This window comes from Culicoides brevitarsis, chromosome 2 (assembly GCF_036172545.1).
Source record: "Culicoides brevitarsis isolate CSIRO-B50_1 chromosome 2, AGI_CSIRO_Cbre_v1, whole genome shotgun sequence".
NCBI classification, from domain to species: Eukaryota; Metazoa; Arthropoda; class Insecta; order Diptera; family Ceratopogonidae; genus Culicoides; species Culicoides brevitarsis.
Genome location: NC_087086.1, coordinates 41,678,301 through 41,703,664, shown reverse-complemented (window position 1 = coordinate 41,703,664; position 25,364 = coordinate 41,678,301). Strand labels below are relative to the sequence as shown.

At 29.6% G+C, this 25,364-nt stretch overlaps 1 protein-coding gene across 1 annotated transcript; it reads right to left on the bottom strand.

Moving 5' to 3' along the window:
• Nucleotides 1-926: 926 nt before the first annotated feature.
• LOC134829178 (potassium voltage-gated channel subfamily H member 8) lies at nt 927-23,978 on the bottom strand (the record flags this gene model as incomplete). Its single annotated transcript, XM_063842174.1, is given in 17 exon segments — nt 927-1,862; nt 1,915-2,277; nt 2,338-2,594; nt 3,801-4,050; nt 4,207-4,287; nt 4,405-4,523; nt 4,598-4,777; nt 7,481-7,574; nt 8,650-8,760; nt 8,825-8,988; nt 9,647-9,754; nt 9,811-9,931; nt 11,171-11,376; nt 18,738-18,875; nt 19,357-19,476; nt 19,569-19,679; nt 23,888-23,978. Coding segments are annotated over 17 exon segments (3,450 nt in total), but the record flags the coding sequence as incomplete, so codon positions are not given.
• Between the last annotated feature and the right edge of the window lie 1,386 nt (nt 23,979-25,364).

Below are 25,364 nucleotides of genomic sequence, written 5' to 3'. Positions count from 1 at the left end.
TCTTTTTTTCTCTCGCTACACGAGTTTTAATTAATTGAATATTTTTTTATGTTAAAATTTTCCTTTCTACTATTCTATGATATTTATTGATAGTCGCGTAAATGGAGAAAAATCGAATGACGGTTGATGCAATTAGAAAAAAAATTACTTGAAGAAAAAAAAATTCAGCTTTAATTTTTTTTTACAGAATTTTTTCTAAAAAAATAATTTAAAAAAAATAAAAAAAATTGATTTAAAAAAAAATTAAAATTAATACCTAAAATTAAAAATTAATTTAAAAAAAAATAATAAAAAAAATTAATTTAAAAAAAAATTTAATTAAAAAAAAAATAAAATAAAATCAATCTAAAAAAATTAAAAATTTTAATTTTAAATTTTAAAAAATTGCAATTTAAAAAAAAATTTTAAATAAAAATTAAAAATTAAAAAAATTTAAATTAAAAAAAATTTTTAATTAATAGGTATTTAAAAATGTTTTTGAATTAAGAAAAAAATTATTTTAAAATTTTCAAATAAATTTAAAAAAAATTAAAATTATCGAAATTTGAACAAAAAATTATTTTTTTTTTTTTATTAAAATTTTTCAAAAATTTTTTTATATCAAGAATTTTTTTTTTAATTACATCATCCAGTTTTTTTTCGATATTTTTCCTCATTTTACGTTAATGTGCGATATGTTGTGTCTTTACATTCGTTTATTTTTTTATGTTCTTCCATCCAGTAGAAAAGTTGGAATTTTGAACGACACTTTAAAAATGCATTTTTTTGTCAGTTTATTTGAAAAACTAACAAATCAGCATTGTAGACTTAAAATTAGGCCGTTTTCACTACTATTCCATTTTTTGTATATTTATAAGTTTTGTTTTTGACACGATTTCTATTCTAACGTCGACGTATAAAAATAAGTTTTTGCCCGTGATTAAAATTCAAATTTCTTTGAGCGATCGACTAAGTTGATTTTTCGCGTCGCTCGATGACTTTTTCTCCATTTTATCTGCATCTCCCGCACTGAAGCGATTCGTCAAGGGAGCTTTGCTGACAAATAAGTTGTTGTAACGCTTTTTCACGCCATGCGCATCCAGTAGATCCGTTTCCGAGTCATCGTCGGAATCCATTTCGTTCTCATTGAGCACAATTACACAAGTTTCGCCGTGACCCGATTGCGGTTGCAACTTTACACTGTTCGCCGATGACTTGCGATTGTTGTTGATATGTTCCATGGAGTTTTCCATGCTGTTATTGATATGTAATTCGACCGCTTCGGCAATCTCCTTGATGAGATAGTGATTTTTGTGGTTCGGATGTGTGATATCGGGCGTTCGATCGCCATCCTCTTCTTCGCTTTCGTTTTCGTCACTCATTTCTTGACAATTTTCCGTGATACTTTCGCTCGACGAGAGCTCACTGATGGTTTCGAGCGACATTTTTCGATACTTTTGCGGCAAAATCGACCCGAGAACATTGAAAACGAGTCGCGGATTGCTTCGAATGATCCGACGAATGATTTCTGTGTCGGAAAGTTGATCAGTTTGCGTTGCGCTTGTCGTTTCGGGAAGATTGTAACTCATGATACTCGTTTTCCGCAAGAAATCCATGTCGAATTTTTGATCGATTTTCAGTTGTTCCTGCGTGACATAACTATCGGTGCTCATTTCGCGACCCCACATCTCCGGCGGATGCGAAGTACTGCGAGTCATACCGTTATTTGGATCGGATTCGTTATTTTCAGGCTTTTGTTCGATCGCAAGGGGATTCGGAAAATTTGGGATCGAACGTGCTGGCGGAAATTTTTGATTCAAATTCATCGTTGATTGTAACGAGGACACTGTAAAGTCCTGTAATGCTTGAATTGCGTTCTTAACCTAAAAAAAAAGAAAATTTTAACAAAAATTCTTATTTCAGAAAAATTCTTACTTCAATACTGAGTGCTGTAACATTCTGATGAAGCGTAATAACTTCCGTATCTAAACGTTCAACGGATTTTTTGATGTCTTTTCGTCCATTTTCATCACTTTTAGCATCTTCATCATTACTCAAGTCCTCTAATGAATTGCTAATAGCAACAGGTTGTCTCACAATTCGTTCCCGCAAAGAAGAAAGCGTTGTACCTCGTCTCAAAATCCTTTTATGTCTCGGTTGAGGAGGCAATTTAGGAGATTTTGCTAAAGCAGCATGTAAAGGACTTGTCCATGGAGAAGTTTCGCCCTCAGATTGGTTTTCGTCGTCTTCACTAATAGCAGGGAGGGCCAAACATGGAGTGCTTGTATCAGAATCGTGCTAAAAATTAAAAATATTTGAGATTTTCTGTTGAAAAAATTAAAAAAAATTAAAATTTACTTCTGCTTCATAACCTTCTCGTAAATTGTACGTTAAATCATGTTGAATGTCATTCGCAAATTCTTGTTGATATTCGGGATAGAGTCGAAGCACATCAACTAAGCCACTCATGTGTATGCATTTGAGATCACAATACGTCAGCGCCTTGACGTCACTACTGCTTTTAACAATTATATCTTGATTGGCACTTGGTCCTGCTCCATTATGCCCGTGTTGGAGATGCACCGAGATATCACAGCCAACTAAATCGCCCTTACCTGCAACGAAAATAAAATTTATTAATAACGATTTAATGGAACGGATAACGAGAAAAACATATTTTTTTAAATTAAATATTTTTCTTTATTGCTCCGATCGGCGGCGTAATGAAACTCGTTTTAAAAAATGTTTCCCTCCTTCAATGACTTTTCATTCTCATATTTTTATTATTATACTTTTTCCTTGTTTTATTTACCCATATGTCGAGTCGTTTGCTCGCAAGCAGAACAAAACGATAAAAAGACGAACGAGAAAAAGTTTCGTCGAGAGCAATACAAGTGCATTTAAAACTTTTAAAATACCAGGACAGACGAACATTTTCGAATGTTTTTCCACGAAAATACTTAATCCGTTGGTAACATCAACAAAATTATGTACAAGTGTTCTCGCATTGTTCATAAAAGCATGAAAACAGGATTTTATTGTAATTTCGAGTGTGTTACGAGGAAAAATTGATCTTGTGGCGTCTGTTGTTAACGAGAATTAAATTTTCCCTTTTGATGAAAAATTCAAAATTTTTCGACTTGCTGAAGAGAAAAATGACGAAAAACGCTCGTGTTAAATCTTCACACATCAATTTTTATACAGGCACGCATTGTCTCGGTTGATTCATGTGTTCACTGCTCATACATGTGAAAGAAATGACGATGATGTATCGCAAAAAAATATTTCTGCCAACATTTTCCGAGAAATCCAACGGATATGCTAAATTTAATTGAAACGAATCTGTTTTGTTTGTTGTCAAAATTGTTTTTCCCATGACAAGTCAAAAAATTTTCCTCCTTTTTTTCTTCAATAAATAACAAAAGGAGTAACAACCAGGCGTTTGCACGTGTTTTTCTTTAAATTTTCTTTAAAAAAAAAATTTATATTAAAATTTGATTTTTTGTCTGTAAAAATTTCAAAAAATTAAAAAAGTTTTTTTTGAAGAATTTTCTATTAAAAATTGATTTTTTGTCTGTCAAATTTAAAAAAATTAAAAAAAAATTTTTTTTGAAGAATTTTCTATTAAAAATTGATTTTTTGTCTGTCAAATTTCAAAAAATTAAAAAAAATTTTTTTTTTTTTGAAGAATTTTGTCTAAAAATTCAAAATATTCAAAAAAAAATTTTTTTTTTTAATTTTAAAATAAAAATAATTTTAAATAATTTTTCATAAAATTCGATAAAAAATTGATTTCTCATTAAAAATTTTAAATTTCTTACCTAAAATAGCAACTACCATATTTTCCTGCATAACTTCCATCGAACCGTTGCAAATGTAGTAAATGTAGCTGAGTGCATCGCCTTTGTGTATGAGAAATTCTCCGGGCGCACAAAAATTCGCCTTGATATGCAACGACAGCAATTTCAGACATCCTTGCGATGCATTCGTAAAAATTGGCAGCTGTAGAATTTCTCGATGTAAATGCATCGATACGTCACCCCGCAATTCCTCAGGAAATTCCTTCAAGATCTAAAATGAAAAAAAAAATCGAAAATAAAAATGTCAATTGCATGAAGAAAGGGAATAAAATGAAAAGCAGACCGGATATGAGCGGAAATGGAAAAGAATTCAATTGAGAGACGCAACATTCATATTTCCGGTGCGCAATTGAGAGACTGAACTTACTTCAAAGGCGTCGATGCCGTGATTTAGTGACCACATTGTTTGAAAGTAATCTTGCATACGTTGTTTCAGTTCCTTGGGCACCTGCGATCGAAAAGGTAAGAAAAAAATTAATTTTAGATAAGAAATTGGATTTAAAATGGAATGAAAACAAGTCAATCGATTTTTTTTTCTTTTTTTCCTTCTTCAAATAATACACACCTGATGTAAGACAACAAAATCCTTTAAATCTCTCCATTTGCTTTGGTACAACGATCGACGCGAATACATACGTTGGATGATTGCAGTGACATTACCAAATACTACAGCGTGCATAAGAGCTTTGTTGTATCGCAAAAATAAAAAAAAATCAGTTAAAGCACATTTTTTGCCATTTAAAACGGAAGAAACTTACCTCCGATGAGCATCATGATAATGCAAAACACTTTCTCCGTCGACGTATTTCCGGAAACGTTCCCGAATCCGACACTCGTGAGCGAGGTAAACGTAAAATACAACGCCGTAATGTACGCTTCAGCACTTGTGATGTTACTAACGGGTATTTGCAATCGATTTGCCAAGACATGCATCCATCCTGCGATAGAGAGAAAAAGACAAATTCTCATTAAAAGTCTGTGGTTGTGTCTGTTTTCGTGAATTCCTAACGGAAATTAATTCCCTTGGAAAATTTTGACACGTTAGCATATGATTTGGGGCTTTAATGAACATAAATATTCAAATCACGCACCACGCAATCAAGACAACATTAGCTGTCTATGAGCAAACTTGCATGAATTTCCCATTGAATTCACTTTGAAGGCAAATCGAGGCATCCTACGATAGTTTTCATTGCTACTCGATTCAATTGCGTGACTGACTGATAATTCTCGTTACTCTCATCAACGAGACTGATAACGAATTACTAAAGAACTAACTAACGAAGAAAATTATGTTTAAACATCCGTTCAACTGTTTTTGATTGCTTTTCAGGCAATATGCAAGTTTTTAATTAAAAAAACGTCAAAACTGCTCCAATTACGGAGATTTTTTTTCCAACATTTGATAAATAAAATAGATTTAATCTTGTTTGAACTTTCCCGTTGTCGTTTGCAGTTTATTATTTGTGGTTTATTTTATTTACAGAAAACTGATAAAAATTTCTTTTTAAGGAAGCCACGGTAAAAAAAAAATTATTTTGAATCAGCAAGAAAATTTGAATTGTAGTATGTTTGTATTTTCGTTAATGATATTAAATTTAAGCAAATAATAAAAAAAATAAAAAAATTTTTATTAATTTTAAAAATTAAAAAAAAAAATATTAAAAATTATTTTTCAAAATTAAATTAATTTAAAAAAAATTAATAAGAAAAAAAAAATAATAATTAATTAAATTAATTAAAAATTAATTATTTTAAAAATTTAAAAAATAAATTTTTTTTTTTGAAAGTCGTTTTTTCAAAACCAACAAATAGCATTTAAAAAAAATTCTGTATTTTTTTACATATTTTTTACGTATTTTTTTACGTATTTTTTACGTAATTTTTATTTATTTAGCAAGCTTAAGAACCATCAAATAGACATTCATGAAAATCATGTAAAATTAAAATTTGACTCGAAATTTGTAACTTTCGTTAAAAATGTCAAAATTAAGCAACCAAAGGCTTAAATTAAAGCTGAACTTCTAAATAGTTAAAAAAAATTAGATTTTGGGCTTTTATATCAAAAATGTGAAAAATTCCCCAAAAACAAAGTAGTATATGAAACGCATATACAACAAAAGTTACTTTTAAAGAGATAGAAAGTAAAAGATTTATTACAGTTTCATTAATATTTAAATGGAAAAACTTATCATAAAATGAATATTTCATCATTATTACGATTCTAATGCGAAATCAAGAGCCCGAGTGAACATCAAACGTTCATTTCTACCTATTCAACGTTGATGACACGTTGAGATAAAGCAACGCACGAAGAATAGAAAGAAAGAAAAAAATTCCATTCTTCGGGATTTCTGTTTGTATTGAGCTGAGTGGGCATAATTTGGTATTCATTGATGTTCTATTTATTCACGATCCGTATTTCAGGGTAGATTTTATGAACAGATTGACGTGCACAGATGTCATCTCGGGGAATAATTCATTCATCATTAAGTGGTTTTACTCCAAAATAGAGGCTCGATTTCGTTAGAAATTATATTTTTAGCTTTGTCAATAAGTTTCAGTGCATTAAAATAAACTCTTTGCTTCACGTCAAGTAAGTCTGTGTCATTCAAAATGGGCTTCACGATTCGATTCTCAATGCTTTGTTACAGATCTTTTGAATTGCTTTCAAGTCTTCGTCATTCATTAGCATCAATATTGTACTTGTAAAAATTCCTTACGTTACCTCTCAGAAAGTAATTTGTTTCACCCAACTTTTAATTTAATGGCCTGCAATATAAATCAATTAACAGAAAAGTTGTTCTTTCAGAGGAAATTTGAGTTGTTTCAAATTATTTCTTGAGCAAAAATTCAGTTTGAAATTTTTTACTTGCCAATTCTGTTCTGAAAATTTTGGATTAATTTTTGTAACACGAATCTTAAATTTTCTTTGTTAAATTAATTCTCATTTTCTAAAACATTTTAATTTTTCATTATCCGACAAAGGAAACTTCTTTTGTTCTAAATTTAAAACAAAAGTCATTATATTAAAAGACTGCTTAAAAGCAATTTCTCGGCAAATACTTTATAATCTCGTCTTTTTACAAACTGCTTACACGTAAATGGCTGATTATTAACATCCAGAAAATAATCTCTTTTTACGCGGTTTAACAAAATATTTCTCTTTCCCCTTTTTTTCGCTGTTGTTGTTATTTCGTGTTTCAATTCCCTCTCGGGGAATTCCTCGTTTATTCGTTAATTAGACGGCGGCACGAGGAATTCTGAGGAATTGACAAATAAATCAATGTCAAAGCACGTGAACGAAATCCCGTTTAATTGAAAGCTCGATGTTTGCTCTTTTATTATTCCATTTTTGCTTGTCCCGATGTTTGGATGACTTTAAAAGTGCAGTTTTTTTTAGAGATTATTTGAATAAATTTCCATTTTATTTGCCTTTGTGACACAGACAAAAACAAACAGCATTAAATAATTCCCTCATGTCGCAATTTTGTTGCTCTTTCGTGTACATTTTCAATTACAAAGTTCATTTTTGTGTCAGAAACGAGAAAAAAACACACAAAAGATAATTTTAACAAGACAAGGATAATATTTTCCTGTGTGAGTGTTTTGACGATACTCAACAAAAAATAAAAACTTACCTATGTCCCATTCAAGTTCATTGTAAAGTTTTTCCTTTTCTGCTATCACATACCAAACGCAGGCCAACCAATGAGCAACAAGTGAAAAGCAAAGCTATCATCGTCGAGCGTCGTCGTGTGTGGATAACAATAAAATGATATAAAAGAAACGAGAAGAAGAAAAAAGTTAATATTAATGTCGATGCTGACAATTTATATGGGAGTAAAATGTTACGAGATGGAAAAGTTGTTTTAAAGGAGGCAAAGTCTTTTGAAAAATGTTTCTTTTATTAAGAAATGTTTGTAAAGTTTTGACACTGTAGCAAGAAAATCTTCAAGGAACTTCCAAAAGCGCCATCTATGGACTTCGATTTCAAGCCAAAATTTTTCATGAGGTTCATTTTTCAATTTTTAATCAATTTTTAATAGAAAAAGTTAGTTTTAATAGAAAAAAATTGATTAAAAATTAAAAAATGAACCTTTTGAAAAATTTTGACTTGAAATAGATGGCGCTTTATTTATTCAAATTCCAAAAACTCATTTCTCTGCCCCTTTTTTAAGTGTATTCAATGTCAAAACAAACACATTTCCTCCGTTTACCTCAAGCCATCCTTTTTCTCAACAGTGACTCGTTGGAAAATTTGTTATAAAATGTCAGTTGATTGATATTTTGAAAAAGAAATTCCTCCGGGCTTTTCGATGTCAACTTTATGTTTTGCAATTTCTTGACAGTTCGTTGTCGTGTCGTGTCGTCGTCATCATATAATAATTTATGATGGAAATTGTTCAAGGAAATGTCTATTTGTGCACAAAAAGTTTTCTTATTGGACTTTTCCCGTTTTTTGTGCTCCGTTCTGTGGACCAATTTTGAATGTTTTAAGCTAATTTTTCTTCTCACTGCGAAATATCTTGTACAAAACAAAAAAAAATGAACTTAACTGATTTTTTTTTCATTTCCTACATTTTTACGTTCTTTCATAAAAAACGAACGTCGTTCAACAATCGAGAAATATGAAGAAATTCCATAAATTTTTGTTGTTTTTTTTTCTACCCGTAACAAAAATGCCGAGAATATTTTATTACGCATCTCTTCGGGAGCAAAAATAAATTTGTCAACAACATTCTTGTTGTCTAAATGGCGCGATTCTCCGAACAAACAACGAACTGAAGGAATTCTAATTGCTACTTACCATCAGTAACGTTAGTACCATTGCCGTGTATTGCGAATAACGATCCATCTTTTGTAAAAGTCTCGCAAGTCTTAAAAGTCTCGTTAGTTTCACTAAATGTATGTGAGATTCCTGCTTTGAAAGTCAAGAAAAAGATTAATATCCGGAAATTTAACAAAAAAAACTCGAGATTTACCTCTCCGCTATAAATATTACTTGCATACAGATGATCGAAGGGAAGTGCGGCTAAAAGATCAACAATAAACCAGCCACGGAGATAATTAACAGCTATACTCTTTGAGTTAGACACAACCTCGCCTTTATTAGACACGTATGTTGTACGAAAATTTAACATGATATCTGAAAAAATAATGAAAAAATTTTTAATTGATAAGAAAAATTGCTTATTAACTCGATTTAATTTAATATTTTAGACGAAAATTTCTCCGTTTTAATTGAAAAAGCAAGAAATCAAGCAGAAAATACTTTCAAAAGTCAAATTAATTAACAATCTTAAACTTATTTTAATCGTTAGATTGAAGAAAAATGGCAAAATCTCGCTGAAAACACATTTTTTAGTCTGTTTATACTCGTCTAGACTCGCAAAATTATTTAATCACGGAAAATTTTTTGATGGAATTTCCTTGATAAGCCGATTTATGTTTGTCGCTACTCATTTGTATGCTCACAACTCCCCATTTTTTATGTACTTTCGCATTCAAACACTTGGAAAGTAAAAAAAAATTCACAAAATCGACACGAAACTTTATTAAATTTATGTTGTGGCTCAGATTAAATTTGCATTACGTGACGAACTCGCACTCAGTTTTCAGGCGTTTTTGTGTGTGTGTTTGTAATCATTCATGTCACAAAATGAAAAATTATTAATATTTCTGTTTGACACTCCCGTATCGCGCTCCTCGCGTATGTGCGTCGCAAAAAATTGTGTCAAGGGAATCAAAATAATACAATCAGCATAATCTTCGTTTCGAAAAAAATAAATATTCAGAACACTTACCAAGAATAAACAGCGCCTCGACAACCACATCAGACACCATCGTAACTTTATCCGTTTTAGAAAAAGCAGCGTTAAAAGGAACCATCACAGCCACGTAAAAAGTTGCAACTAAAAGGAGATTAAATTTTTTTATTTCGCTCGATGAACGGAATGGAGATGCTTACCTAAGATTAGCCAATCCCAACACCCTTTGAAAATCCCGTAATGCGACAAGATGAAGCGAGACTTTTTCACGGCTTGCGTTTTGTATTCAGGCAAAGGTGCGGCATCAGAATGCAATAAATTCTGCAATGGAAAAAAAGAGAAAATTGTTATTACGTGAGGTCGACTTGTTGTTGCGAGAAAGTTGAGAGAAAAGATCAAACGATTCTCAAAATGGGGCAAAAAATATTCAACGCAAAGAATCAAGGTTTGTTTCTTTGAATTTTGCTACCTTTTGGCGGAATTCCATACAAAAAAAGTTGTTTACTTTGGGATTTAATACTTTTTTTTCCCACAATTTTTCTATATTTTTTTTTTCCTTTACAGTTATTAAAAATAATTGAAAGGATGTTTGTTGACGTGACATTCAGTTGCAATTTATGTTGATGTTGGGAAATGCAAAAATCGTTTCAGGAATGTTTAATTTTGTGTCAAAAAGGAAGAATTCATCCTATAAAAAAAATCGATGAGGAGAAATTTCATTAATTTCCCTAAAGATCGATTTTTTAAGATTTTTTTTCATAATCGAAAAAATAAAAAAAAAATAAATATTTAAAAAAATATATTAAAAAAAATAAAAAAAAAATGTTAAAAAAAGAAATAGGTAAAAAAATTTGGACTAAAAAGTGTTTAAAAGATTTGTTAAATTTTTAATTTTTTTTTATATTTTTTAATATAAATATGTTTTTAATTAATTTTCTTTTTAAAATATATTTTTAATACTGTTTTGTTAAATTTCAATTATTTTTTAATTTTAAAATTTTTTTTTTAATTTTTAATTTTTTTTTTTTTTTCAAAAATTTTTTTTTTTTTTTTTTTATTTTTAAATTTTTCAAAAATATTTTTAATTTTTTTTTTATTTTTTTAAATGAAAAATGAAAAATTTTAAGGTAACATAACACGAAATGTTAAATTACCACAATCCCGCAAGAAACTTATTCCTCGAATGCACTGAAACTTTAAATTTGGAATTATTTCTCTTACGTTTTCATTACCAATTAAGCAGCTCATGAGGAATAAGAGCACTTTTACACTCTACTCGACTCCTTCTTTACTCTCTTCTTGTGTTAATTACATTGCGGTTTGCCATCGAGGTACGTAAAAGTAGCAAAGGCATGAAATTGAGCGTCTTTAAAATAACAAATTTAAATTTTCTATTTTCAGCTTCGTCATACCGCCCACGAATTAATCAAATTATTAATAATATTCGAAACAATAAATCGAAGTTATTTTCGGTATTTGTGTCAAAAATTCCTCTTTTGACAATTAAATCGATAGTCTAATGAGTTAATATTGGATTTCACACAGAAATTTCATACTTACATTGTTCAATTTCAATTTTGGTTTAGTCTTCTCGGGTTTATAGTGCCCGGATAGTTGATACAGTACGGCACGAGATCGTCGTCGACCCATATTACATCCAGCTGGAATCTCAAAATCGTGATGTTCGTCGTCGTCGCCATCGCCGCCCGAGATGCCCGCAGCAGCAACCATTTCAGGCGAACGAAATCTCGCACCCAGAAGCGCAGCTGAAAGTAAAAAAACTATTTTCTGGTCATGTATGTTGGAAATTACGAACGCACACAAAGAAAATGTGGGGAAAGGAAAGGAAAACAGATCGCGCGTTTAAACAAACAAATGAACATAATTCCGCTTAATTAACACACAAACATGCACGATTATGATGATGATGATGCGATGAAGATATCTTGACATGACACCTCACTAACTCCGTTTAAATGATGAAATTTTATAACCACAAATGCCGCATGTACAGCGTCTTTTGAGATTCATTCATGAATAATTGCACGCCAGACCCGATGAATTTTAATTAACGAGCAAAGAAGGAGAAGGCTCCTTTTAATTGTTGCTCGCTTTTACAAATTATCAACTTTAATACCTTCGGGTATTCATTAAATTTCGTGAACAAAGTGAATCGACGGAGAAACTTTCCTTGCCTAACTTTGATTTTTCTTGCTTCAAAGCCAAAAGTGGGTTAATAACAATAATTTTAACAAAAAGTTGTTGTTAAAGTCTCGTTATTCGTTGTAAAAAAGACGACTGAAGGAAAACCCAAGAAACGAGAGTAAAAAATAAGAAGATGGGATTATAGAAGTGATTTTTCTTCTTATAACTTTTACGTTCGGATTTTCTGTAAAACGTACGGAAAGAACGTCTCTGATAAATCCACAAACAAAAATATATTGCATTTTGCAATGTTTGTGATTACGGATAAAAATTTGGCTTAAAAGAAACAAATAGGATCATAAATGCATTTTTCATTGAATTAAAGTGCCATCTATTGGCAATTTTGTTCAGTTAAGTTTTTTTTTAAAGAACAAAAGCGCCATCTATCAATTCAAAAAATTATTTTAAACGATTTTTAAAACTTTTAAGAGAAAAATTATTTAAAACCTTTTTAAAGTAGAATTTCAAAAAAAAAAATGAATAAATGAATAAATTTTTCGATCTTTCTAAAAATAAAGCGCCATCCATTGAGAAAAAAGTTTTAATAGAAACAACTTTGAGGAAGTTTCTTAAATCTTCATTAGAAAAAAATTTTCAAATCTTTTTTTGACTGAAAATTTCAATTAAAAAAGAATTTTTCAAACATTTAGCAAATAAAGCGCCATCTTGTGACAAATTTTTTTCCGAATAAAAACTATTCTTAAAATCCTCTTGGATTTCAAGCAACTTCCTGAAGTAAAAAAATGAAATTTATCTCACTATTTTACACCCTTTAGAATTTTCACTTGTCATAAAAATACGCTCTACCGTCAACTATAAAAATTTTATCATCATCATCAAGATGTTTCGTGAAAAGTTTTATCGAGAAAATATTTTATATCTCCTTCCCTCAACTGCATTTCTGTTCGCCGTGTTTTGTTATTTTTAGTTTTCTACCTTTTTTTCTCTTCTAAGCCAAGTAGGCACACTTCGTCATGCACACCGTTCTTTGTTCACTTCATTGTATCTAAAGATAGTTTGAAAAAAATGCAAAATTCTTTAAATTATGAATATTTATAGTTTATCAGCGTCGTTGTCAGTACAAACAAGAAGCAGAGGCGCAAATTTACTTTAACTCGCATAATTGTTCGGTACGGTGCACGTTAGCTATTTAGAGCCTTCGAGCAATTTGTTGTTTTCTTGGCGTTATACGACCAACTTCTGCGCCACAAATTTATGTTTATGCAGTTGCATCATAATAATTCACAATTTTATTATATTTATAAATTACTGTAAATGGATGTGAAGTGTTCAGCTGATGATAATATTTTTCCATTTTAAAATTCGTTTTAATTTTATGATTAAACGAGATGGGGATTTTAACTTTCAGCATTTCATTTTTTTTTTAATGTAAGCCGCTTATCGCTTATTTTTGGCCAATTTTTGTTAATTTTTTGACATAAAGCTCTTATTACAGCGGCAAAATTTGTCGACAACGAATTCTTGTGGGAAAATACTAATTTCACAACATTAGAAACCGAAAAACCAACAAGATTGGGTCAAGGCAACAAGTGGTTTTTTTCTCCTTTTCTCTAATTTCATATTCAATTTAATTAAATTTGCTTGTTTTGAGGATTTATTTTTCGCTTGCCTTTTTTATCCTGTTCGCAGAACCAGAACAACAATAAAAAGGTTTGCATATCAAACCATAAAAAAAGAGAATTAATAAGGATTCTTAATACGAATAAAAAACGTGGATTTCACAGGAATTCTAAACATTTTTTTTTCAGGTCAATTGAAGTGACATGAGAGCATCTTGCATCGACATTGATACATTTTTTCCATAATTTAATGTTTTTTTTTGTTCATGTTTTGATTAATAGACAAGGAGCGTGCGTAAACTAAAGTATCTCGTGTCATGCGGAGTGTGTAGGAGGACAAGGACAGTTACTTATGTCCTTCTGGTTCGATTCCCGTGCGATTTTTATGTACAAGAGGACATAAAAGTTTGTTAGTCGCTTTATAGATATTCTTTTAGTACAGCGAACAGATCATCGTCATCATGAATATCGAATCAGGAGGGAATTTTTTCGTTACTTTTTCTTTTTTTGCGGGGTAATAAAGTCAGATTGTGAGAAATCAACTGTTCTGATGACGTTCATTAAAGCGCATTTTTGAAAAAAAAAATTTACAAATTTTTAATATTTTTTGCTTAATTTAATTTTAAAAAATTTAATGGTTAAAAAAAAAATTAAAAAAAATTATTTTATTTTTTAGCTTAAATTTATTAAAATAATTAATGGCTTAAAAAATTTAAAAAAATTATTTTTATTAAAATTTTTAATTTGGCTAAAAAAAAATTTTAAAAAAAAATTATTTTAAATTTAATTTATTTTTTAAAAATTATTTTAAAATTTATTTAAAATTAAAAATTATTAAATTAAATTAAATTATTTTTATTTATTTAAATAAAAATAATTATTTAAATTCATAAAATATTATTTTATTTTTTCAACTTAAATTTATTTTAAAATTAAAAAAAATATCATAAAATTTATTTTAAAAAATATTATTATCAGATCATAAAAAATTATGTATTTTCTCCATTATTGAAAAAGCTTTTCAGATAACTTAAAGAGTTCATGTGAAAGCTTTAAAATAATCTTCTTATTCGATTCATTTCCTCATAATAGTTGAACTCAAGGAGAATCAATTATTTAATTTTTATCCATTAAAGGCTCTCAGAGCTTTAAAAAATCAATTCTGTTCTCAAAAATCTCTTTTTTCCAATTTTTTATGAACGTCACAACTTCCCCCGATGACAAAAACTGCGACGTAAGTAATAAAATTGTGTGTGGCGATGAAGCACGGGACGATATTTTATCACAAAAAAAAAAAAAATTATGAAATAAGTTTTTCAATTTTATCGCAATTTATCTATTAAATACACACTGTCTCTCCATCTCCTTCAGTTTTCTATGGAATTCGATCGAAAATGCCATGAAGAGTCTTCTCATGATTTACTACGGTATGCGGCATGAATGAGAGAGACATCATAAACAAACAAGCAAAACCACATTACCACAAAATTTCATTAGCTTTCGTTATTTCTATCTGTGCTGCAAGTAAATAAGCAGAATGACCTTTAACAACAACAACAACAAATAATTTTATTTTTGCCTAAAGTTTTAATGTAAATTTTGTCTTTTTTTTGTTTGTTTTTCAGATCCTCCTGGATTTTTTTTTTGCTTCGTTCGAATAGGTGAAAAAAAAAAATACAAAACCATCACGATGGCGACGACGATAAAATAATGTGGAAAATAAAACGTGAGTCAAGGCAAATAAATCCAATTCTTCGAGCGATGTGCATGTCTGCTTAGGCAGCAAGAGAATCAGAGACAGAAGCGAGAGATGGATATCTATCATGAACTTTATGATGATGACAAAAACGGACACAGAATAAATAATGAGCACGAACTTTTTCGGCTTTCGCAGAGAGAAGAAATTTCATGAAATGGATGAAAAAGTGATTTTTTGATTGAAAACCACAATAAAAAGGTGACAGCGTCGGATTTCATCGCAATCAATCAAGATATCAAGCATCACTGATGACAACTGTCATTTCGCATCCATTGTTTAAAGCTCATATTTCGTTCTTTACACGACGGAAATTCACGTCATTTAATCAAAAAGAAAGTTCTTTTTTTGCTTTGTGACCAGATTTCGCTTCATTAAGTACCCATAAAGGCAGAAACGAAAGTCAAGCACGAAAAAACGAACGAAACGGAAAACCGACAATATTTTTGATGTTGACACAACCGACGACGACGACGAAGCAACAGATGAGCTGACAAACTTTTTTTTTACGATTACTTTTTGTTGTCGGTTTGCTTGTCACTCGAGTCATTATCATCTGTCGCCCGAATCTACATTTAATTTTGTTCTACAGAGTCAATCAAATTATCACGTGAAAAGTTTTCGGAGATCACTGCCCGTAATTGTGTTTTACAACTCGTAACTTTATAATGCCTCAGATTTTTCTCCAAATGGAGACGCCTTGCTTTTTTTTAATGGCTAACAGCAAAAAAAACATTTAAATTTTAATTTTTCTGACAGACCGCATAAAGTTTCTATTTATGCGGGGACAAACAGTTTGTCAGATAATTTTTTTGCATCATGAAGAAAGAAATTAAATTACAAGACAAGAAAAACAAAAAAAAAAATAATTTAAATATGAATGTAAAGGAAAATCTTGTTTCTCATATTTTTGTTTTTTTTTGCTCGAATCTACAATAAAAGTTTATTTTTATTCTATAGGTATTCGTAATTCGCATAAATCTCAGCAAATAACAAGAAAATACAAAAATCACATTTTAATGTCATTTAAAAAAAGACGACAAGGAACGGAGCTCATCCTAATTTAATTCAAGTTTTGTCCTCTTTTCGTGTTTCAAAAGAAAAAAAAGTAAAAGAGGAAGAGAGTAAACACGCGGAAGTTAAGAGATTCGGTGAAAAATTCATAATTTAATGAAAATTAAGTTCCTTCGTCAAGTTTTTTTTTGCCTCTAAAATTTTTTTCGTTACAAATCGTTCTCTATGTCAAACACAATCTTTCCCTGGAACTCCATTATGGCATATACGATTATAGCCTTTTTTATTACAATTTACCATTATTACATTTTGCCAACATTTTGTTATGATAGAGGCTCATTGTCATCATTTTTCCCCCTTTTTGTGTGCGAGCTTGTTGCTAACGCTTAACAGTTGTTAAGTATATTATTATTTATTGAACATTTTTTTTCTGTTATTTGTTGTCGGTTCAGTTGTGCTTGTTAATAAAAATTCAATTTTTTAAATTCCTCCCGTATCCGATGACCCATGAGATTTTTATGACACACAATATGGAAAATGATATTCTTGATTTACGACGAAAGAAAAGAAAATTGAATGGAAAATGATATGACAGACAGACCATGGAGCTTTGTAAGTAGATACATTTGAATTTATCGAAAATAAAGTTCATTGGTGCAATATTAATGCAAATGAAAGCCGAAGGCAATCGACATACAATGAAAAATGATGTGCGGTATGTAAAGACAAGTACTTTATATAATTATTGTGATTGAAAATAATAAAAAATGGGATAATAATTTTAATATTTTAAATTTTTAAGGCCGCTCCAAATGAAAATCAAAATGAATTCCGAAATAAAGTCGAAAATGCAATAGGGAAAAATAAATAAAAAAGTTAAAAATTTGATCAAAAATTACGGTTTTTGTGAATTTTCATAATTTTTCAAGAAATTTTTTAAAAAATTTTCAAATTTAACTATTTTTTGTTTTGAAAATCATATTTTAACATAAATTTTCTTCTCAAAAAATATTTTTCATAAAATTACTTAATTTATTTTTTAAAATTTTTTGACAATTTTTTTTTTATTAAATTTTTAATTTAAAATTTTAATTCTTCTTCCTTGCGTTTATTTTTCTTATAATAAAAAAAAAATAAAAAATAAATAAAATTAAATTAAAAAATTAAATTTCTTATTCTTATTCTCTTTAATTAATTATTTTAATTTTTAAAAATTATTTAATTTTTTGAATTTAATTTTAATTATCTTAAATTAGCAAATCTCAAATAAATAGCAAAAAAAAAAAAATCAAAAATATTATTAAATGCTCTAAAATTGTTAAATTTTTTTTATTTCGTATGAAATTTGTATTTCAAAACTTTTTTTTGTTTTGAGTTTTATTCGAAAAAATTTTAGGACTTAATTTTTGATTTTCATTTGGAGCGCCCTAAATTAAAAAAAAAAATTAAATGAGCTTATAGTCTGTCTGTATGATCTCAACGATTGGTTGTGTATTTTTTTTGTAATTCATTTAAATCAGTTTCATTGTTCAAAATCAATATCGAGCTGCTATAGTCAATAAATGACCCAATATTGGATATATTTGTTCTTCCAGTTGAATTTTCTTCCAATCAAATAGCTTCTAACTAAAAAAAAATAAATAAATAATTTTTATTACATTTTCTGAACATTTTCAAAGCATAGATAACCTTTTAGTATCATAAAAAGATCAAAGTCATTTTATTTTTATCTGCAATGAATCATTTTTTGACCCTTTTTAATCTTTAGATACCAATAAAAGTTCAACTTTGACACAGTTGTTACACGTTAAATGCGCTTTAAACCCATTTCATCACGAAATTTACTCAGTCAATCAATCTCCATCATCATCACCTGCAAAAAAAACGTATTCTCTCCCTTTGCTTGTCGCACTTACACAAGCCACGGAAAAAAGGCAATCTCCATCGATACAGCACGTTGCAATATTGTCATCGCATCGGGGTATATGAAAAAAAGGTTTTAATTCAATTATTCACATGATATCACACTGAACGGGCTTTGTTCGTATGTTTGTGATAATAAAAAAAACAGCAGCCAACACTGTTGGTGTCACTTTTAACGGATGCTTTCAAATGACATCCTTTCAATTACTTTATTGTCTCGCAAGGCGTTCGTCTCTCATCTGAATAGCAAATAATAATAATTTTCTCATAAAAATGTTATTTTCCAATATTTGTATTGGAAATGTTTCGATGAACTGCTTAAAAAGTCATGGAATGAGAGGCAAAGCGGAAATGATAAATTGTTATGATTTTTTGTTTGTATTTCCGCTCAGTCTCATTCTCCCATTTCCCAAAAACGAGAAAACGACAGGAGATTCAATACTCGATAAACTTTTCACAGGCATCATAAACAGAACTTATTTCTGCAATTTTTAAGTAAATTGAAATTCAGAACGCTTTGAATTGAACAAAAAAAAATTTCGCATTCATCTCACGAGAAAAATACGAGAAAAAGGAAAAAAACTTTTATAGGTGCATGCATGAATAGAGAAAATGGCATCAAAGAGCAAGGACTTTTGTGCAAACTTACCACTATCACATTCATCGGATACCGACAATTCAGCCATTTTGGTATTTGTGATGTCTTTGTGCGACGCCAGAAATAGCACAACCTCGCGTTTCTCATTTTTGATTGGCACGATATCCAGTAAGCACCAAAAAGGAGTTGCTATGCGAAAGAAAAAAGAAGTATTAAGGTATTTATTCACTTTTGAGATTAATTTTATTAACATGCGAGAGACATGAAAAAAATGATTATTAATTAATTTTCATGAAATCCCGCAGGAAAAGCTTTCACGAAGGAATGGATCAAGGATATAAGCGCTTTTTACCCCGTGACGCAGGGAAATGGTAATTTTTCATATAAATTGAAACTGTTGCTTGAGGCAAATTTCCCCATAAATCTACTGTCAGTAATTTTTCACTCATGTCGTGAGTCGTGAGACACGATGATGATGAATAATGGCAAATATCGAGTCACTCACTTGATTGGCAAAGCAGTCTAACCGAAAACGCGCGTAATTACGATTTTTTTCTCTCCATCATTTAAATCGATCAATCGCGAGACAGCACAGACTCAAAGAAAAATCCATCAATCAAGCGAGAGAAAATTCATAAAAGAGGAAAAAAAGGAAAAAAATGTATCTTACCGTTCTTTTTATAAAATATAACTTCTAATTTTAGTTCGGTTTTAGCATCTAAGCTCTTTTCTATCTCTCTTTTGTGCTCGTCCTTTGTATCAGCTCCGTACAGAAATCGACAAGCACATCCTTTTATTGACATCCGAAAAAAAAGAAAAAAATTAGTAATTGACCAGGCGTCGTCGTTGATTTTTGATTGATGATGAAGCAAAAAAACTCACCTTTTTGCATAATTTGTGCTCGTGAAAAACCGGATAATTCCACAAATCCATCCGAACAATAGACAATTGGGTAGCCAGGCACTTGAGCATTTCCGAGAACGAAATTTGAATCTGCAAATACAAAACGAAAATTTTATTGGGCACGACATGCGTTTGGAATGAAGACAGATATAATTGATAAGTTGAGAAAGGTTCATGTTTTTTTTCTGTAAGTCCGTTGTACCTTTTTGTGGCGGAGCGAAAAGTCAAGTCTTAAAATTCTAAAAATAAATTTGGCGACTTGAAGTAAATATTTAATTAATTTAAAATATTTTCTTTTTCAGGCGAAACTTTCGAGGAAATGGGACAACTTTTTTTCTTTTAGTACAAAAGTGATACGGATTCCTTCCTTCCTTTTGATGAAAATGAATAGAAAAAGCGTAGACGACACAAAATTTCGATACATCAACAATATTAAAAGGTTTATTATCCCAGCTTGTGTGTTGCTGCTATTTGAATCATAAAAAAGTATCATGAGCGTGTGCGAGGATGAAAAACAGCAATTTATGACAAATATTTCTCATCCTACCTCGGAACGATGATGTACGATGCGAAAAAAAATTGAACCAGTTGAATATCCAAATTTATTATACTTTTAAGCAAATATCGCTACAAAAATTGATGAATGAAATGAGGGACTTGTTGATTCAGGATTTTGTGAAAAAAAGTCACATGAACGCTTTTGGTAAGAAATTAATTTTTTTTTTACAAAATATTATTTTTTTTATAATATTCTTAAACAAGTTTTTTTTTTCAGAAAAAAATTAAAAAATAAAATAATTAATCCAAACCAAGCATAAATTCAAAAAAAAATGAAAAATTTTCTTCAGACAGACCTCAAAAACCAATTAATTGATTTTTGTGATAATCCTCGAAATGCTTCGACCAAAAGGGTTTTCTCCATCATTTAAGTTGATAAAAAATGTACATTTGCTTTCTGTAAATCGATGTTTTTACTCTTTCGCTAACAAAAAAAACGAGGGATGCGGGTAACGAGAAGGAGCTTACAGTCCAAATAAACATCGACCGAGATTTTATTCAAATTACACACAAAAAAATCAAAATGTTGCAAAAGGTTAATGCTTTCCAATGGAAACGCCTCGTGATACAAAAAGCAGCTTGTTGCTGCTCGTTGCTCGTTACTCGCTGCCCAGCAAATTTTATTGCAAACACACAAAAAATTATCGGCAAAATCGGATAATAAAAGAGAAAATAAAAAAAAGTATGAAAGGAACGATAATTTTCCATCAAAGTATGTGAAAAGTACAAAACTTTCGAACAATGGACTCTTTTTTTTTATTTCACTCAGCTTCGTCATCGTTCTAAAAGCAATGAATGGGCAGGGAAAACAACACTTGAACAACTTGAAAAAAAAAAGTTTTATTGATAAAATTCTCCTGTATTTTTGCCTTTATTTCAGTTTTTGTGTTCTGCGAAATATTTTATTAATTATTTGTTATTGTTTCCATTGATCCAAGTTTTTTTCACTCTCTTTTTCAAGAACTCTCTTTACTTTATTATTTTTAACATTTTTTTTTATTATTTTAGGATTTTAGGAAAAATCGCCTGATTCGAGGAAAATATTCAAAAAAAAAAATTACATGGGAAAATTAAAAAAAAAATACCTTAAATTAGCAAGCAAATTCGAATTGAGGCTTACATAAATAAAAAAAAAAAATTAAAAAATTTTAAAAAATATTTTTTTAAATTAAATTACCCAATTGTTTAATTAATAAAATTATTTAAAAAGAAATATTAATAATTATTTAAATTAATTAAAAATTATTATTTTAAAAATTAAAAAAAAAAAAATTTTTTTGAAATCTTTTTTTTTTAAGCCAACCAATAACATTCAACAAAAATTCTGTATATTTTTACGTATTTTTTACGTATTTTTTTTACGTATTTTTTACGGGTTTATCAATTAATTTTTAAGCTTGAGAAACATCAAATAGAATTTTCATGAAAATCATACAAAATCAAAAATTTGACTCGACATTTGTAACTTTCTTTAAAAATGTCAAAATTAAGCAAACGAAGGCTTAAATTAAAGCTGATGTTTGGAAAATTTAATTTTTTGAAAATTTACTCGCCTACGAAAAATTTTGCTTAAAAAATGTAATTTTTTCTCATTTTTATCGAATTTGAGCCCATATCGCAAGAATTTTTTGTTCAAGTCAATGAATTTTTTGCTTTGATTTAAATTTTTTGGAAAGTTTACTGTTGTTGACAAATTTTCGAAAATTGGCCTTTTTCATTGCCCAAAAACAAAGTAGTATAACATATACAACAAAAAAAAATTTTTTTTTTTTTAGAAAAAAAAATAATTCACATAAAAAACAGCTGAGCCTTTAAAAAAATTTCAAAAATTGACTTAACAAAATAAACAAAAGCTATAAAAATAAAACAAATGTGATTGTATGACAAAAAGGGAAACAATTTAAAAAAATTAGTTTTTTTACTTGAAGGTTCAAAATATATCAAATCGACCTATTTCAGAAAAGAATTTATCTTCATTAAATAAATGTACGAACGCGCCTTGATGTAATTTTGATCACAAAACGACTTTTTTTCCCGTTTCTTTGTTCATTTTCATTGCGAGAGGGGATTATTCCTCAAGTAAAAGCCTTGCGGCGTGCTCAGCGGGATGGAATAAGGTGTGAAATGGAAGAAAATGTGTCACTCACTCACACGCATTATGTGTTTCCAGTTTTCAAGGTTTATTAATTTCGTGAACGGAATTTACTTTTCTGTCAAACAAACAACTCGCTTATCCCAACAACTTTTGTTTTTCCTTCGCGAATATGTAAAACGTTTTTTTTTATCCTCCCATAAAAATTTCTATACAAATAAAGAGCTTCGAGCAGCTCGCTAGATAAAAATCGATAATTTATTGATAAGCCTCTTAACGACTCACAACGACGAGTATTCAGGCGTGTGTCTCTTCGCATTTTTTTTTATCACATCGTCAGCGTTTACTGTCATCATCGCCATTGTCGTTAAGCTTTCGCCGAGCGCACACACACAAAATAAATATTAAGGTGATCACGATAATATTTTGATAAAAAATTTGTAGCCCCTGAACAAAAACAGAGGGAAATTCAACGTAAATATTGTTCTTACCGAACGGGCGATAACGATATGTGGCACTATTTTCGTGTCATGTGTTTTTTTTTTATGTGTCGGGAATGGAGCGACACTTTTGCCTGACATTAAAACATCAATCATCGGTGCTTATCGGAGTTTTGTCAGTGTATTGCCTCTTTTTGTTCGTCGCTGGAAAAAGTCTCGAAAGTTGGGGATAATCGCTTTTATTGCTTCATTCATGGCAAAATATGTGAAAATGGCGCTCTACGTGATTCCTGACTTTTTTTTCTCTAACATGTACTTCAAAGGGAACGGATGAAAGAGAAAACCGACAGAAATTCGAAGAACAACAACAAAAAAAGGGAGAGACAAAAAGAGAAAAGGTTCGTATTTACTTGGAAACAAAACCAAAAAGACCAAAAAGCTTAACATTTTTTTTTCTTTTTAGCACTTCGTTGATGATACAGAAGAATTAAAGGTAAGTTCATAAAAATCTAAAATTTAAAAAAAATGAAATAAGTTTTCCAAACCAAGCAAAAAAAAATCGTGAATTTTTTACGAAGAAGACGTCACAATGTTAATCACCCGCAAAAAAAAACAAATTAACTAAGTATTTAATGCGATCAAATGAGGTAAAAATAGTCTTGTGTCTCGCAGTTTATCCTGATTTAATGAACGTTTTTCCGGTCATTTCGTTTATTTTTATTATTATTGGTCGCCGAAACAAGTTTCCTGACAACATGACACGAAAAATACACAAAAAACATCCAAGGATATGTTTTTTCGGACAAAACAAACGAGAAACGACATTAAATTAATGACGACGATGAAAAAGAAACTTCTTTTGTGACTTACGGAAGTTTACGGTTCGTTAGTCAAACAAAGTTATCTCTCTACCTCTGGATGGCACGACAAGTCAAGTGATTCTTTTTTGCCGTGTGTTTGTTTTAACAGAAGAAAAACGTTGGAGAGATAAAAATGATACGGGATTACTTAATTATTTAAAGAGAATGACGAATTATGAGGTTTTAGATGGAGATAGAGAGATGCGTCGTTTGTCATCCATTTGTCAGAAAAAAAAAACAAAATTTAAAGTGCTTTCGAGAAAAACGGAACGATTGTCAATCAAAGTTGTCAAGGTCTTCAAAAAATCCTCAAATATCAATAAATAATAACGAATGTAAGCTACTTACGTGTTCCATCGAATCGAGTTGCGATTGTATCTAAAAATGTATTCTGGGGCGCTAGAAGGCCCTTACGTGCAGGCATTAGCTTATTCTACCTATTTATTCACGAACGTTCACTGGTTTCTGCAAGAAAGAGAAAAAATTGGAAATTTTGATTTAAGTGGCTTTTATTCTTACACAGGAGAGAAAAAATGGTCAAGGACAAAGAAAGCTCGATGCGCAACCGAGAGAAGAATTCAACAAAAGTGCGAAAAATATAAATAAAGATAAAGTACGATAATGTCATTGTGTCATGTCTCTGTTTTTATTTTATTTATTTGTCATCGCATCGCGCTTATTTGCTCAAGAGAGAGAAAAGCGCAAAAAAGTGAGAGTTTAAAGAAAGATAAGTTTTATCTTTTTGCTGGAAAAGGAATAAAAAAAAGAACGAATTGTTGAAACAAGATAAGAATAAACATCTTTTTTGTCTTTCCATCGCTAGTTGTTGCGCTTTTTAAAACTATATTTTATCATTAAAAGTGAGCGAGTAAAACACAAAGAAGTACTTAATCTTCTGTCAAGCAGTCGTCGTCGTCGTTGCTTTCGACGGCGTGAAATCCATCCAGACAGACAGATAGATTAAAAGTTATGGGGGAGACCAAAGAATTGGAGCACGAGACATCGCTGAAAGAAAGTGACAGATTGCCTGACATGAATTTTCGAAGCATTTGGGAATGAGGTTAATCCCATTGGGAAAGGGAACGCGAAAATTGAAAAATTTTGTATGTGAAAAATTTTAAGAGCTTTGCTTTGACGTTTAACATGTTTGATGAAAAATAAATTTTGTTCAATTTTTTCTCTTATCGGTAAAAAATTGAAGAAATTTGTATAAAATCGAAATTCTTTGAAGTCAAAATTAAAAAAAAAAAACAATTTAAATTAAATTAAAAAAAAAATAAATTTTTAATTTAAATTAAATTAAAAAAAAAATTTTTTCATTTAAATTAAAATATTCATTCTAAAGATGCTTTCCATCAAAATCTCCTTGATTTTTGAAGAAATAAAAAAAAAATTTTTCAAGTCAAGATCTAACAAACTTTTGATGGGTTTCAAAGCTTAAATTAAATAAATATTCATTCTAAAGATGCTTTCCATCAAAATCTTCTTGATTTTTGAAGAAATAAAATTTTTTTTTTTCCTTGACCGTTTTTCGAAAAAAAAAATTAAAACGGTCATGAAATTTTTCAAGTCAAGATCTAACAAACTTTTGATGGGTTTCAAAGCTTAAATTAAATAAATATTCATTCTAAAGATGCTTTCCATCAAAATCTCCTTGATTTTTGAAGAAATAAAAAAAAATTTTTCGGTCATGAAATTTTTCAAGTCAATTTAAAAATAAATAAAAAATTAAATGATTAAAAATTTTTTTTATTTAATTTTATTTTTTAATTTATTTTTTTTTTTTAATTTATTTTTTTTTAAATTTCAATTTGAATTTAATTTA